This window comes from Protopterus annectens, chromosome 4.part1 (genome assembly GCF_019279795.1).
Source record: "Protopterus annectens isolate FY-2018-M chromosome 4.part1, PAN1.0, whole genome shotgun sequence".
NCBI classification, from domain to species: domain Eukaryota; kingdom Metazoa; phylum Chordata; order Ceratodontiformes; family Protopteridae; genus Protopterus; species Protopterus annectens.
This window is the reverse complement of record NC_056734.1, coordinates 1,002,966,115-1,002,983,046: the sequence shown is the minus strand read 5'-3', so window position 1 is coordinate 1,002,983,046 and position 16,932 is coordinate 1,002,966,115. Positions and strand designations below refer to the sequence as shown.

The following is a 16,932-nucleotide window of genomic DNA, read 5'->3' as shown; positions in this document are numbered from 1 at the left end:
CTCTAATTTCCTCCTTGAGGCCTTCATTGGAGGGATCCGGGCGTCTGGTCTTTCTCATCGGCTCCGAGGGGGCGAGTGGTATCGGACCCTTGTCCGACCCCATTCTCCCTCTCGGGGCTTCGGCGTTGGTGAGCTCAGCCCAGACATCTGCCTCGGAGCCTTCCCTCTCGGTGAGGCCTGGGGTTCCTATCTCTTCAGCGGAGCGGGAACCTTCCGGTCTCTCTGATGGGGGAGCCTTTGAGGTGATGAGGGGTGTACTAGCCCCTGGTCGTAGTCAACGGTCAGTTCCATCAGCTCCTCCCACTACAGTGCCTGCTGACGTTTCTTCCCACTCTCTTGCTCCCGGACCCAGAGATCCAACGCCTCAGGTTTCCCCATTGGGAATATCTTCCTCTTCCGAGGCTTCTCCTGATCCGTCAGGTGAACCTCCGCGTAAGAGGACATGTAAGAGGAAACATCTAGACTCCCCCGAGTCTATTACATCTGATACTGACTTGGATGAGTCGGAGGGATCCCCAAGGTCCTCCTCTGAGGATGTCTCTTTCTCAGACATCCTTGAACTCCTTAAGCAGAGGGGGAACTGGCCCTCCCTTAATCCTTCCGAGGACGAGTCAGTATACTTGGAGGCGTTCGGATCTCGACCCTCCACCTTCTGGGTGTCTCCGCCTTTCGACCCTCTTATGGATGTAGTGGCTCGGAAGGCATGGATGGCCCCGGATTCAGTGGAACCTATTCCTAGGAGGCCTTCTAAATTTATTACGGCCCCATCAGATAGGCAATATTTGACAAAAGGTGTCCCGGCTGATGCCATGGTGGTGGCTGCAGCCACCAAGAAGGAACTAGCTGATTCTTCAGTACCTGTCCATCCTCCTAACAAGGATTCTAGGACTATGGACAGGTACGGCAAGCGGATTTTTTCTTCAGCGACCTTTGCCATGCGATCGCTGAACTACTTGTGTCACTTCACCCGCCTTCAAAGAGATGTTCTTAAAGAGTTGGGAGAAGTTTTACAGGATCCGTCAGCTGCTGGGTCTCAGGATAAGATTAGCTCACAGCTAGGAATCCTTAACTCCATTGTTAACTCCTCCATGCGGCTCATTTCTTATGCAGCTGATGGAGCGAGTAGGGCCGCAGGCACAGGAGTGGCTTTAAGGCGTCAGTCCTGGATGCGGCTTTGTAATTTTGCAGACCCCTTCAAGGCGTCCTTCACAAACTCCCCTTTTGATTGCTCGACCTTGTTCGGACCTCAAGTGAAAGACACTTTGACTAGATGCGAACAAGATGGCAAGACTCTTTCTGCCGTAGGAGTCCGTTTCTCCACCCCTTCAAGACCTTACCCAAAAGGTCAGAAGGGAGGGAAAATGTGGTTCCGCAAATCTCAAGGAGTCACGCTTGATGCACGAGGTCAGTTTACCCCCAGAGGCAGAGGGGGTAACAACAACAGACACCACCCTAGGGGCAGAGGGGGTCCGCAGAATCAGGGTAGCAGAGAGCCTCTTTCTGACAAACCCTTCCAGCATCCCTGATATGTTGCCCGATTGTCCACCTTCGGAGGCAGTCTGGGGAAGATTATCGCTGTTCCCAATAGCCTGGCTTTCCCTTTCTCAAGACAAATGGGTACAGTCGATTATATCAGAGGGTTACAAAATTCCCTTTATTTAAACCCCAATGCAGCAAAAGGGAACCCTTCCAGACATTCCACCCGGTCTAAGGGAACTAGCAGTACCAGAGATATCAAGACTGCTAGCAAAAAGAGCCATCCAGCCAGTCCCAGCAGACCAAATAGGATCCGGAATCTACTCAAGGTTCTTTTTAGTTCCAAAAAAGACAGGGGACTGGAGACCAATATTAGATCTGAGCAAACTAAACAAGTTTGTAAAGAAAACAAGATTCTGGATGGTCACACTTCAGTCCATTCTACCCTTTCTGGGCAAGGACAATTGGATGTGCTCGGTAGATCTTCAGGATGCGTACTATCACATAAAAATTCACAGGCGCTCCAGAAGATTTCTCCGCTTTCGGCTGGGGACCAGTCACTTCCAATTCAGGGCCCTGCCCTTTGGACTCACTACAGCCCCCAGAGTGTTCACCAAATGTATGGCAGCGGTTACGGCTCACCTGAGACGTCAAGGATTCCAGGTGTTTCCATATCTAGACGACTGGCTCCTCACTGCCACCACCAGGCATCAACTTCTCCAGGCCAGAGATTACACCATTCACATTGGGCTAGGGATTTCTATAAATTTCGAAAAATCTGCCTTGTCGCCTTGTCAATCTATTACTTTTATAGGTGCAAAATTGGACACCGTACAACTTTCAGCAAAGTTAACAGACCAAAGGATCTTGGACATTCAAAGTCACGTCCAGGTGATTCTTCTCAGCTACAAAATTCAGGCCAGATTTGCTCTGAAAGTATTGGGTCTTATGGCAGCTGCCATAACACTTCTTCCCTTCACCCGTTTTTACATGCGTCTTCTACAATGGATGCTATTCGCCCAATGGTCCTTTCAACAACTACCCATGCATCACAGGATCATAATCACTCCAACTTGCAAAAGACATCTGACCTGGTGGATATCGTCCCCTCAAGTCCATCAGGGCAGACCCTTTGTTCCTCCTGCCCCGGTCGCCACGGTTACATCGGACGCCTCCCTGATCGGGTGGGGGGGGCATTATCAGGGCTGGATGGTCCATGGCACTTGGCAACCTTACGAATACCATCTGCACATAAATGTCCTAGAGATGAGAGCAGTGCTTTTAATGTTGCAAGCCCTCAACGACTCTCTTCCCCTGGAAACTATTGCAGTCCAAACGGACAATATGTCTGTAGTGTGGTATATCAACAAACAGGGCGGAACCAAGTCCTATCCACTGTGTCGAGAGGCTCTCAGACTTTGGCAATGGGCAATCTCTTCTCAGCGGTTTCTGATAGCAACGCATATCCCCGGGAAATCCAACATCATAGCGGACAGGTTGAGCAGAGCTATTCTCATGCCTCACGAGTGGTCTCTCAAACAATCAGTGATGGAAGAGATTTTTCAGGAGTGGGGCCTTCCTTGCTGCGACCTTTTTGCTACACCTCAAAACAGCAAATCTCCAGACTTCTTCTCTCTCTTCCCCCTTCCAGGCCATCCCCCCAGAGACGCTCTAACCCAAGATTGGCCCCGGGGACTTCTTTATGCCTTTCCCCCCTTTCTGCTGATACCTTAAGTAATTCAGAAAGCAACCGCCTTGAGAGCCAAGTTGATTCTCATTGCCCCTTATTGGCCTCGACCGATATGGTTTCCGTTCCTACATCGTTATCTCTTGGTACAGCCATGGCATCTGGACCCGGTTCCAGATCTTCTGACCCACCAGTCGGGGCAGCTGCACCAATCCATACCTTCTCTCAACCTCACTGCTTGGTTTCTCCATTTCCATCCTTAGCCAGGCTCCCTATGATTTCTAATCCCGTCCGGGATATCATAGTAGCTTCCCTAAAATCCTCTACCAGAAGGATTTACACTAGTAAATGGCAACGTTTCTCCTCCTGGGCAAAAGCTAGGAACATAGACCCCTATACTGCTCCAATTCATTCGGTCTTGGACTTCCTAGCTGAGATTTTTCATTCAGGATCCTCTTCCTCCACAGTAAAAGTTCAGCTGGCAGCCATTTCGAATTTTCATATACACCTTTTGGACCACAACATTATGTCACATAAACTTTGCAAGGCATTCCTTCGAGGTATCTTTTTACTTAAACCTCCGATTAGAGACCCCCCACCACAGTGGGATCTAAATTTAATTTTAACATCCTTGATTCTCCCACCTTTCGAACCTGCGGCTGCCTGTTCATTGAAATTTCTTTCTTGGAAGACACTCTTTCTAGTCGCCATTACTTCTGCCAGGAGAGTATCTGAGCTTCATGCTCTCTGCATTCGTCCTCCCTACTTAATTTTCCACAAAGACAGGGTATCTCCAAGGACTAATCTGTCTTTCTTACCCAAAGTGGCATCGCAGACGAACCTAAATCAATCCATTGATCTTCCAGTGTTTTTCCCAAATTATTCTGATAGAGTGGAACAAAAATTGCATTGTCTTGATGTTCACCTCCAGCTCAGGTATTATCTAGACAAAACTAAACATTTTAGGAAATCTGATCAACTGTTTCTATCCTATGCAGAGAACAGGAAAGGCCTTCCAGTTTCCAAGGTGACTTTATCTAGATGGCTGTCTTCTGAGATTACTTACATTTATCAGCTCAGAGGCAAAGAGTTGATTTCTAGGCCAAAAGCCCATTCTACCAGAGCTCTAGCTACATCTACAGCTTTTCAGGCTAGACTTCCAATAGACACTATTTGTGCAGCAGCCACATGGGCCTCTCCTCATACCTTTGTTTCACATTACAAATTAGACTTGGCCTCCAGAGACAGAGCGAATTTTGGTTCCACAGTTCTCAAGAGTCTGTTCCATTGAGCCAGCCAGGATAGAGGTGCTAGGGACGTGGTCCCATCCAGCAAGAATGAAGGCGAGATTGACAACTTGACATTAAGAAGTTATGTACCTACCGTAACGTTCCATGTTAGTTGTCTTCTCTCGCCTTCTTTCTTGCGTCCCGCCCTCCATCCCCCTAGCCTGGTCAGACCGAGAAGATTATGCCTCTTCTATTAAGAGGCTTTATCCTTTTTTCTAGCTAATCAGCTTCTAGTGTCACTAGATTAGGTTGATCCTTTTCAGAGGATTATGATGATTATGATTGTCATTTTTAGTATTGTTACTTTTCTTCCTCCTTTACAGTTGGAAGAATATATTCCTAATTTCCTTAGCTACCAAACGAGATCTGGGTAGTCTCCGCCTTGCATCATGGGATATAGGGTTGCCTCGAGCTGGTAAAATTAGCTCTCGAGCTTAGCAAGTGCAGTCGAGCCGAGGATCGGCTCCGAACCCATCCAGCAAGAAAGAAGGCGAGAGAAGACAACTAACATGGAACGTTATGGTAGGTACATAACTTCTTAATGTGATAGTGTTCAATCTCGCCGTTTGTTCTTACACATGGGTTCGGAGCCGATCCTCGGCTCCGTGTCGGCCGCTTGCAAGCTCTGCATCGAGAAGAAGCTCGAGACAATCTAATACCCACAATCCCCCTCTGCCTTTACCTCAGATCTAGTTTGCCGCTGCTGCATTCGCATCGCTGGGAGCTAGCTCGAGCATCTTGAGATAAGATATAACTTATTTTTGTTATATTTTTAGAGAAAATTTGTTCTAATAGTACCTTTTGGTATACTTAGTGTATGTGTGTGTGAGTAGGTAGAATTTCTCGGTACCGTTAAGTTTATTATTTAACTGGTTAGAGTTTTTCGGGGCCTACCAACCCTTCTTAAATTTGACAACCGGACTGACATTTACATCGGATTTGACCTTTTTCTACCGGATTTGACTTTTATACTGGACTTGACTTTTATCTTTCCTGTAATATGTCTGAGAAGCTTAAATCAGGCTTTAAGCGTTGTCAGTGTGGCCAAAAAATGTCAGTTACTGACAACCATAGTTCCTGTGTCTACTGCCTTGGCCCTCTCCACTTACAAGAGGACTGTTCAATTTGTCACTCGTTTAGTGGGAGGGTCATGACAGATAGGCGCAGGAAACTCATGGACAGAGGGTTATTAAAACCTTCCTTTCAGGAGGCTCTGGATGCTTCAGACCAGGCATCAAAATCCTCTAAGGAATCGAAGACGTCGGAGCCCAAGTCATCGGCTCCGAGCTCTTGAGTAAAGTTAGATCACCGGTTCCACAGACTTCGGGCCGAGTGTTCAACTGGTGTCGGTTCCTGAGCCTCGAGTCTTGGAACCGGTGATGGAGCTCCCTCCATCGACTTTATTGAGGTCGGCTCCGTCTTCGGTTCCTTCGACCCGTTCTTCTTCCAAGCTCTCCGATGTCGATGTGGATCGTGTGGTGCAGAAGTTATTGGAGCATTCGGCCCTGTCCAAACTTATTTCAGTTTCCACCCAGTTGGTGTCGAAACTTGAAGGCCTCCCATTGTCTCCATCCATTCCTCCTCCGAGACCTGTCCAGTCTTTGGAGCCGGAAGAGGTTGATCTTCTGATTGTGGAGCCCTCGGGTCCAGAACCGTCTTTTTCTCGGCCTGTTCCTCTCACCTCGACTCCGTCGGACCCGGTACCTGAGTCTCGGAGCCGACGATCTGTCCTTGGTTCCAGGGCCGAGAGTCGAACCGACGTTTCGGTTCCGACTCTCCCCCTCGGGGCCTCGGCGCAGATCGATTCGGCTCCGTCCTCGGGGTCGATGCCTTCGGTGCCTGTTTCGGGGATTCTTCCCATTTCTTGAACCGGAGATTCTTCGACTCGGGCCCCGGGGCTTCGATCTAATGAGGAAGGTGTTGTCTACCCAGACAACCACATCAGTGGAAACAACCTCTCCTCCCCATAAAGGGCCGTTATCCTCCTCTGCACCCACGGCCACATCCAAGCGTCGAGCACCGGTGTCTCAGCCACCCCTGGAGGTGCCCCTCTTCCTCGGAGGGTTCTTGGGATGCTCCCGACGAAGAAGTCCCTAGGAAAAGATTGTGTAAGAGGAGACACTTGGATTCTCCACAAGAATCCTTGACATCCGATACTGACTTAGATGAGTCAGAAGGGTCCCCTAAGTCACCTTCAGAAGATGTCTTTTTCGGACATATTGGAGATCCTGAAACAGAGAGGTGACTGGCAGTCCCTCCCCTTCTGAGGATGAGTCAGTCTTGCTGAAGGCATTGGTGCTCGCCCTTCTTCTTCCTGGGTCACTCCGCCTTCGATGAATTAATGGAACTTATTGCTCGAAGGCGTGAGGCTCCTGACACAGTGGAACCAGTCCCAAGGAAACCCAATAAATATATCACTGCACCCCAGGACAAGACTTACTTAACAAAAGGAGTTCCAGTGGACGCTATGGTGGTGGCAGCGGCCACGAAAAGGAGATGTCGGAATCTTCCTCATCTGTCCATCACCCTAATAAAGATTCTAGGACGATGGACAGGTATGGGAAGCGCATTTTTAGTTCAGCGGCTTTTTCCATGCGATCCCTGAACTATTTGACCCACTTTACACGGCTACAGAGGGATCTAGTCAAAGAGTTGGGAGATACCCTCCAGGGTACTACGGATGCTGCTGTCTCAGAGAAAGTGACGGCGCAACTTAATACCCTTACATCCATTGTGAACTCGTCCATGAGGCTGATCTCTTACGCAGCGAAGGTTCGAGTAGGGCAGCAGCTTCAGCGATTGCTCTTCAGACAATCCTGGATGCGCTTATGTTCTTTTGGAAGCCTTCAAGTCTTCCTTTACTAACGCCCCATTTGACGGTGCCACTCTCTTTGGCCCCAAAGTAAAGGAGACCCTTACCCGGTGTGAGCAGGAGGGAAAGACTCTGTCTGCTGTCGGAGTCCGTTTTCCACCCCAACCAGACCGTACCCCAAAGGACAACGTGGTGGAAAAATGTGGTTTCGGAAACACCAAGGATCTTTAGCGGGCACACAGGGTGATGCCCCTTCTAGAGGCAGAGGAGGGGCGGAGGTGGAAGACGCCGCCCTCGCAGCAGAGGCGGCCCGCAGAATCAAGGTGACAGGGATACACTCCTGGGAAACCTTTCCAGCACTCCTGAGAGGAGGCCCGACTGTCCTGCTCTGGAGGCAGTCGGGGTCGCTAGCTTTATACCCTCAGGCCTGGCAAAGTATAACTACAGACAAGTGGGTAAAAGCGTGGTTACCAGAGGTTATAATATACCTTTTCTATCCCATCCCATTCCAAAGAAAAGACTCCCAGATGTACCGCCCCATCTAGAGAGCCAGCAGCTATAGAAATTTCAAAGCTGCTAGAAAAGAGTCATCCAACCAGTCCCAGCGGACCAGAAAGGATTCGGGACTTACTCAAGGTTCTTTTAGTTCCAAAGAAAACAGGGACTGGAGGCCCATTCTGGACCTAAGCGATCTCAATACCTTCACAAGAAAGAAAAGTTCCGAATGGTCACGCTTCAATCGATCCTTCCATTCTTACAGAAGGACGACTGGATGTGCTCAATAGATCTGGAGGATGCATACTACCACATCAAAATGGCCAGGGCATCCAGAGATCATTTGCGCTTCCGGCTGGGTGCCAGTCACTTTCAATTTTGAGCCCTGCCCTTTGGTCTGACCTCAGCCCCCAGGGTCTTCACCAAATGCATGGCAGTGGTAGCGTCTCACTTGAGACGCCAAGGATTCCAGGTGTTTCCGTATCTGGACGACTGGCTCCTTTCTGCCACCACCCAGCGTCAACTTGTACAGGCCAGAGACTATACTCTTCAACTGTGTATTCACCTAGGAATATCCGTAAACTTCGGAAAATCCTTACTACAGCCATCACAGAGTATCTTATTCATAGGAGCGAATTAAATACACATCAGTTAATTCTAAGACTTCCTCCAGAAAGGATACTTTCACTTCAGACTCACATCGTCTTCTTCTCTTGTCCAGGAAATCCCCAGCAAAACTGGTACTGAAGGTTTTGGGACTCATGTCAGCTTCTCTTATTGCAATACCCTTGGGAAGGCTGCACATGAGAGTCCTACAATGGCTACTGTTTGCACAATGGTCGTTCCAACAACTACCTCTAACACACGAGATTCTTATAACGAACACATGCAAAACACACCTAAACTGGTGGCTTCACGTGCAACCTTTCCAAGGGGAGACCATTTGTGCTACCCACGCCTACAGTTACGGTGACCACGGACGCTTCCCTGATAGGGTGGGGGGGCATCTTTCAGGGACAGACAGTCCAAGGCGAATGGACCAATTCAGAGTACAATCTGCACATCAATGTTCTAGAGTTGAGGGCAGTGTTTCTAGCGTTGCAACACTTTGCTCCCCTTCTTCCTCTGGGAACTATTGCAGTTCAGACGGACAACATGTCGGTAGTCTGGTACATAAACAAGCAAGGGGGAACCAAGTCCTATCAGCTATGCAGAGAGGCCATGAGAATCTGGCAATGGGCGGAGTCCACGGGTCGCTTTCTAATAGCAACGCACATCCCGGGGTCATCCAACATCATAGCCGACAGGCTGAGCAGAGCAATTCTGTTACCGCACGAGTGGTCCCTAAAACAGTCAGTTGCAAAAAAGATTTTTCGCACGTGGGGCCAGCCTTTCTGCGATCTGTTTGCGTCTCCAATGAACGCCAAATGCAGCAGCTACTTTGCCCTATTACCCCCTCCAGGGGAAGTCCCCAGGGACGCACTGATTCACGATTGGCCCCCGGGACTCCTGTACGCATTTCCTCCATTCCCCCTGATATCAAAGTTTCTCCAGAAAGCCAGAAACCTACACAGGACAATAATCCTCATTGCCCCATTCTGGCCTCGTCAAATTTGGTTCCCCTTCCTGATGACACACTGCATTCGGGGACCCTGGATCCTGGACCCAGAGCCAGATCTATTGACTCACTCGTCAGGGGCTCCCCATCCCGCGCTCTTGTCCCTCCATCTAGCAGCTTGGCTGCTCCAGTTCCCAACTTAGCCAGGTCTGATCTTCTTTCGCCTGCAGTTCAGAATATATTAGTGGCTTCTCATAAAGCTTCCACTACTAAAACATATTCTAGTAAATGGAAGCGATTTGTATTCTGGGCGAATACACAGCAAGTGGATCCTTTTATAGCTCCCTTGAATAAAATATTAGAGTTTTTAACAGTCTTGTTCCATCAGGGGGCTTCTCCTGCCACATTAAGAGTTCAATTGGCTGCCATTTCTAATTTCCATGTGGAAGAATGTGGGGCTCCTGTTATGGCCCACAGACTTTGTAAAGCCTTTTTAAAAGGGGCCTTTCATATTAGACCACCAATTAGATCTCCTACGTCACCTTGGAGTCTAAACTTATTGTTATCTAAGTTAATGTTGCCCCCCTTTGAACCAGCCTCCTCTTGCCCATTGAAATTTTTGTCTTGGAAGACTCTCTTTTTGGTAGCCATTACATCCGCTAGGCGAGTATCTGAACTTCAAGCTCTCTCCATCAAGCATCCTTATTTGATCTTTCACTCTGACAGAGTTTCTCTTCGAACTAATTCATCCTTCCTTCCTAAAGTTTGTTCTATTAATAATATTAATCAGTCCATTGAATTACCCACTTTCTTCAAGAATCACTCCAACAAAATGGAGTATATGTTGCACAAATTAGATGTTCACAGACAGCTAAGGTTTTACTTGGATAGAACAAAAGATCACAGAAAAACTGATCAACTTTTTGTGGCCTTTGCTGATAACAGGAAAGGAGTAGTGGTTACCAAAATAACTCTTTCTAAGTGGTTAACGGATTGTATAATCTATGTCTATGATTCTTCAAATCAAACTCTTTTGCACAAACCCAAAGGACATTCCACAAGGTCAGTGTCTACATCCCTGGCTCATGCAGCCCGCCTACCACTAGACGCTATTTGTGCGGCTGCTACTTGGTCTAAGCCACATACATTCATTTCTCATTATAAGGTAGACAAGGTTTCTAGGGACAGGGCAACCTTTGGTTCCACTGTGCTCAAGAACGTCCTTCCGTGAGTTCCTCAGGAACAAGGAGCTAGGGACGCTACCCATGTGTAAGAACAAACGGTGAGATTGAACACTATCACATATAGAAGTTATGTCCTTACCATAACGTTCCATGTGGAGTGTTCATCTCGCCTTTGTTCTTACATTCCCACCCTCCCACCCTTAGGAAGAACGTTCAGTTTTGGTGCCTGGCCTGGGGCATTCTGCTTCTGCTTTGCAGTTGTTGTATATATAGTTGATATGTATATATATGTATATATGTGTATATATATATATATATATATATATATATATATATATATATATATATATTTAGACCCTTAGTTCTGTGCATATGTGATGTAAGCATGAGTGTGCTCTTTCTGACTACTGGTTTGCTTGCAAACTAGATCTGAGGTAAAGGCAGAGGGGGATTGTGGGTATTAGATTGTCTCGAGCTTCTTCTCGATGCAGAGCTTGCAAGCGGCCGACACGGAGCCGAGGATCGGCTCCGAACCCATGTGTAAGAACAAAGGCGAGATGAACACTCCACATGGAACGTTATGGTAAGGACATAACTTCTATTTTTCGACCATCCCAGATTTAACCAAAGATTTAAGCAAAGAGTATTGGCAGTTTCTCGCTAATGAAAACACCGCATTCTGTGTTACTTGACTGTCTCTCTCCCCCCCCCCCCCATTATTTTCTCTTACCCTTTGGACCTCACAGAGCTCCTGCCACTCTTCTGTGCTCCTATATAAAGTTCAGAAACCTCCTAACATGTGCTCAGCATTGTACCTTGATGTAGTAGTTTATTTTGGGTGGCCACGGTGGTGCAGCAGTTAGCATTGCCACCTCATAGCAAGAGGTTCTCCGGTTCGATCCTCTGCTGGGGTGCCTTCTGTGCGGAGTCTGCATGTCCTCCCTGTGGTTGTGTGTGTTTCCTCCCACACCCAAAGCCATGCTGTAGGTGGATTGGACACTCTAAATTGGCCCTAGGCGTGAGTGTGTGTGTGTGTGTGTGTGTGTGCCTTCTGTGGAAGGTTGGGTGCCGCGCTGGCAACTCGACACAGTAAAACTCCACTGCCAATCATGAGCAGACAGGTGATCCGCTGTGGCGAGAACTGGGAAAGCCGAAAGAAGAATTATCAAGTGTCATGTTTATTTAAAGTGTGTTGGACACTCCAAGAAAGGCAGCATTAACTATGACAGAAGCCAGATACTTGAGTTATGTGAGTGAAAGAGGGGTCATCAGATCCCAGAAAGAGAAAGCAGAAGCTGTCAAAAACTTCTCTGTACTCATTAACAAATGACAAGTGAAAGTATTCTGAGGAGTAGAAAGCAACAATGGACAATTTGTATCCAACTTTGCTGTCAGCGCGTATTCTCTGACATATGTTACAAAAGGTAAGGCTCCAATCCGTAAAAAGTGGACCATAGGAGCCGATGAGTCTTTTAGCCGCAGTCTTCCATTTAGAGCCAGGCTGGTTACCCATGACTTTACTAAAACCTCTGTGTATACTAGGAGACACAAAAGTATGTTTAGGAGCTGTGTTAAGTTGCAAGTGGGGAGGAAAACCCCATTTGCTACCTAAGCAGGAAGTGAGGTAAGGCTGAAACAGGGTGCTATGCTGTAAAATTACAAAATCTTGACTTTAAGTGGGCAGTAACTTTATAGTTTTATATGTTGCAGTGTAGCTTCTCCTTAGTAACTAATCTATCACCTCTGTAATGGTTGTATAACCAATAGGACACAAACACCAGATTACGTAATTTGGCTTAAATACTATACTGCTTTCATTCGACCATCAGTCATCCTGGTACCATATCCTACTGCATTCAGTATAGAAGCAGGGCCCTTTCTTGGAGGGGAAACATAGTGGTTGTTTCTTAAAAATGCTATTGTGTTGTGCTGTACATACACCATATGTTTTTGTGAGAACTTGATAATAGTTTGCATAGAGACTATATTTCAGTTGCAGACACCTAGAGTAGCATAGCCTAATCAGAATGATGTTTGAGTGGCTGTTAAAAGGACTGGAAGCCCTCAATGTCAGTCATGTTTGTATCTCCTGAGTAATTTTGAGAGCAAGAGTAAAGACTAATCAAACAAAGCTGTGGAAAATACCAATAGAGCATATTGAAATCCTGTGGATCAACTTGTAGACTGCCAAGAGCCTAACTTTTGATGTGCTTGGGATTAGAAGGCAACTTGACAAGAGCTGCAAGGCTGTGAACTGTAAGAAATTATAAAGTGAAGTAAAAACTGGAAGCCACAGAAAGCCAGGATAACCAGTAATTCACATACGTTTTTTGATAAACCACAGGGTAAGTGCTTTCATTTTATAAAAAGACAAATCTTTTTTATAAGACGAAAGCACTTAGCCTGTGGTTTATCAATAAACATTTGTGGATTACTGGTTATCCTGGCATTCTGTGGCTTCCAGTTTTTACTTCATATTCTACTTTTGACTGGAATTGGTGTGTTTCGTGTTTGATATTGAGTTTTTGTAAGAAATTATAGTTTGAGAGACTTTAAAAGTGGGCTAAAACACAGACCTGAGTGGTATACAGTAATCAGAAATCAGTAAAGCAAAAAAGTGCTTGAAAATGTACCTCACTTTATAACTTTTTCATGTTAAATAACCTGTAATTAAAGAAATTGTAGAGTATTGTATCTGCTGTAGTTATGACACATTTAGTGTCTGAGTTTTGTCATCAGTAAAGTTAGTATAGTATAGTAATTAATGCTGTTTCTGCTTTTTTATGAGCACTGGGGATTTTCCTGTCTCGCACCAACTCTCTGAGCAGTTTTTTAAATTAAAAGAACTGAAGAGGATACATGACGTTGCTGGTTTTAAAAGGGTCATCTTGTACACCTTAATTGGTACAGTTTTAGGCCTGGGCCTGAATTAGTCGTCACAAGGAAAACAAACACTGGAAAGCGAACTGTAGCAAGGCAAATCAGAAAGTGGGAAATCCAAATGCAGTGATTTGTTACTGTGACATCTTAATGAAGATCTACTGTACTGCTAAGTAAATTAAACAGTTTTATTTTTATTACTACAAGATTACACATCATGGAATCCACTTTTTCTAAACCAAAATTTATGATTCTTGTGTTATTGGAAGTTCTTGTACTGTATTTAGAGGATTTTTTTATGAATAAATGACTCCATTGGTCCATTTGTTTATTGCTGTTAAATTTATTGTTCATTTTTTGTATAGGTTGAAGGAAAGGCAGTTTTGATCACAGGCTGTGACACAGGGTTTGGGTTTGCTCTTGCAAAGCACTTGCATGCCCTAGGATTCACTGTTTTTGCTGGGTGCCTCTTCAAGGTGAGTAGCTGGAATGTAAATATTTCTTTTTAAAAGTATAAGTTTAAAAGTACACTTGTGCTTATTTTTGGAACCATTTGTTCTTATGAGTTATTTTATTTCTTGCTTATTAATCTTTAATGTTTGAGCTAAAATTTTAGAATTAATATATGCCTAAGGGTATATTAGCCAAAGTTAAACTCTCTCTTTGGAATTTATCAGGACTTTTGGAAATGAAGATATTTTACTTTTCTAGTGAATAGAATATTATAATATTAAAGTACCTTTTCCTTCTCTATCTGCATGTGTATAATCATGACATCACACTTTTGATATGTGTGGTCCTGTTTGTTCCAAGCACAACAGATAGGGTTGCATGCCCTAGCATTGTTTTTTTTTTTTTTTTTTTTTTTATTTATTTCTTCCAAGCCTGTCATGCATTTTAGCTCTTGCTGAGTGTACATAGTTTCATAGTTTGGTGCTAGGCTATCTGCCCTGGGGCATTTATAAGCCTAGCCATAGTGATGTGGCTTTCGCCACTCCATGTAATGGTACAAAAGTGTACAGAATAGATTTAGAATACTGTGCCTCTGTCTAGTAGTGACACAGTGAAGACCCCCTTACATAATAGAATTAGTTTACTGTGCCTCTGTCTAGTAGTGACACAGAGATGACCCCTGGGGTAAACCTACGATCTCCCATCCACTTGTCAAGATTTCTCTTGAAGAGAGTCAGTGAGGGGCTCTGCCTAACATAAACTGGGATTCTGTTCCAGAGTATGGGAAGCCTCTGAGTTATGAATCTGTCCTTCCAGCATGTCATATTCATATTTGTGTTGAGCTTCAAATCTTTAGCTCTCGTGGTTCTGATGGATTTGGATTTTTTGAGGTGGAGCATGTCCATCAATTCCTGATTGGACATGGCCTTGTACGTCAGGCTCAGATCACCTCTGAGTAGGCGGTATGCTACTGAATAGAGTTGGAGTTTCTTTAGTCTGGCAGCATATGACATATGTTGGAGACCCTTGATCCTTTTGGTGAGGTACTTTTGGGGTCTCTCTAGCTGTTGCAAGTGCCGGGTGAGGTACATACCAAATGGGGCATTGTACTCAATCATGGGCCTGATAAGGGAGGAGTACAGGGACACAGTGACCTCCTTTGATCTGGATGTGAATCCCTTCATGATAAGGTGGGCAAGGTAGAAAGTCTTTCTAACCACTTTGGCAACGTGGGTGTCAAATGAGAGGTCACTATCGACTTGGGTCCCCAGGTGTCCGATTACTTTTTCTGTACTCAGTGGGTTACCGCCTATGTGATAATTTGTGGGCACTTTATTTTTCCCAAAGGGGATGACTATACATTTTTTGGCATTTAGTTTAAGGCCATGACTCCGGCACCAGTTGTCCATTTCAGTGAGGCCTTTCTGGTGTCAAACAAGGTGGAACTGTCATGGGGGAACTGATAAAGGAAACCTTGAAGCTTTCTACAAAATCACATAGCCACATTCAGGCATGGCATCACTTGATGTACCATCTGCCACATCTGAGGTAGAATGCAGGGTAGACATTTCATTGAAGAGTTGCAATGATTGATGTCTAAAGCTCTAAGCTCTTCTAAGTGTACCTTCAGTTATCAGATTGCAGCTTTAAGGGCACCACAGAAGTTGCCTTTTTTGTTTTGCACCAGCATATAGGGTATCAGACAGTGAACCCCATGACTCGCTTGTGTCAAAATGTAAAGCTCAAGGCATTAACCTTGATACTGCATTACTTTAGGTGATACCCTCAGCAGCCTCCATTTCTTTTTTTGCACAGTTGTTGCTCTTTAGCAAGTGGTCAGTGTCTGCAGACAAGTGCAAGAGTGGCCATAGAAACCCCCTCTTCTTGCAGCAGCTCATGGGAATGAAATCTGAGATTATGCAGAATTTCTCCTCACTTTTTGGGACAAGTTGATATATCTCAAGTGAACAAACACTATAACAAGAACACATTTATGGCTGTGAACTATGATGTGGGGGATTGGCGTCCTCCATTCCTTGTGAAATTGATCCTTCACTGTTTGAAGGAAGAGAATGTGCTCTAAGGCCCTTGTGTACCTGTTTGGGGTTTTCTAGTCCTTCAGACTTCGTGTTCCCGTACTAGACTTTCACAATGTGCTCCATGTATGATGGAAGATAGTTGAGGAAGTGTAGAGGATAATCCCATAGAATGTAGGTGAAATGCTGGTCTTAAGGCCTTTATTAGCTTCTAAGTCCCTTGTGTTACCCATAGTCTTATCTCACAATTGCATATTTGGTTGATATCAAGCTCTTCTTTCAAATGAAGTTTCATGCTGTGTTCCACATGTTCTTCCTGCATGAGAGAGGTCATGATGTTCTTCATCTCACATTGCTGCAGTCCTGAACACTTGGGTAGTCCGCTGTCCTCGGTCGGCCCGAATATCAAAGTATTAGGCTGACGTCGGTCAAGGCGCTTAAGACTGACATCAGGACGTCAGGGTACAAATGCGCATGACCGACGTCATATCCTCAGTCTTTTTTGCCGCATGGTCCGATGCAGAAGCAGCGTTGCAAGTGCCGTTCGGCGTTCTGAAATTTTTCGAATTCGGAGTTTCAGACCGAGTCAAAGTTGGCTAAGTACCCCGTTGGGGAATATTTTAGTTTTTTCTTGCCTCAGTGGTTTACCGGATGTCAGAAAAAGTGAATAACTGTATTTCTTGTGGGAAACAGATACCGCATAGAGATTATCATACTTTGTGTATTCCTTGTTTGGGGCCTGAGCACGACGTTGTTGGGTGTCGCTTTTGTGCTAGGTTCAATAAGCGCACTATTAAGCGAAGGTTAGATTGTGCCAGGTTGGTCTTTGGGAAGCGGTGCAATTATAAGATGCCGTCGGATGCTCCGACGCCCACTTCTTCGAAGAAGCGCAAAGACAAAGCAGCTAAACCCAGGCAAGAAGAGTCGTCCGTACCGGACGCCGGTTCTTTAGAGGCGTCAGTGGAACCGGTGGTTCCGCCGGAGGCTTCTCTGGAGTCCCAGGGAGAGACTTTGTTATTGCAGGATGTGGCCCCTCAGGAGGCAGGTCAGCCTGAAGGGGCT

General features: G+C 45.8%; 1 protein-coding gene across 1 annotated transcript in view; it reads left to right on the top strand.

Annotated features, from left to right (window-relative positions):
• The window catches only part of BDH1 (3-hydroxybutyrate dehydrogenase 1), a 985,124-nt gene that overhangs the window by 256,231 nt on the left and 711,961 nt on the right, over nt 1-16,932 (top strand). Inside the window, exon 2 of the mRNA XM_044070714.1 lies at nt 13,747-13,857. Within this exon, the coding sequence (XP_043926649.1) occupies nt 13,747-13,857 (111 nt within the window). The remainder of the gene's footprint in view (nt 1-13,746; nt 13,858-16,932) is intronic.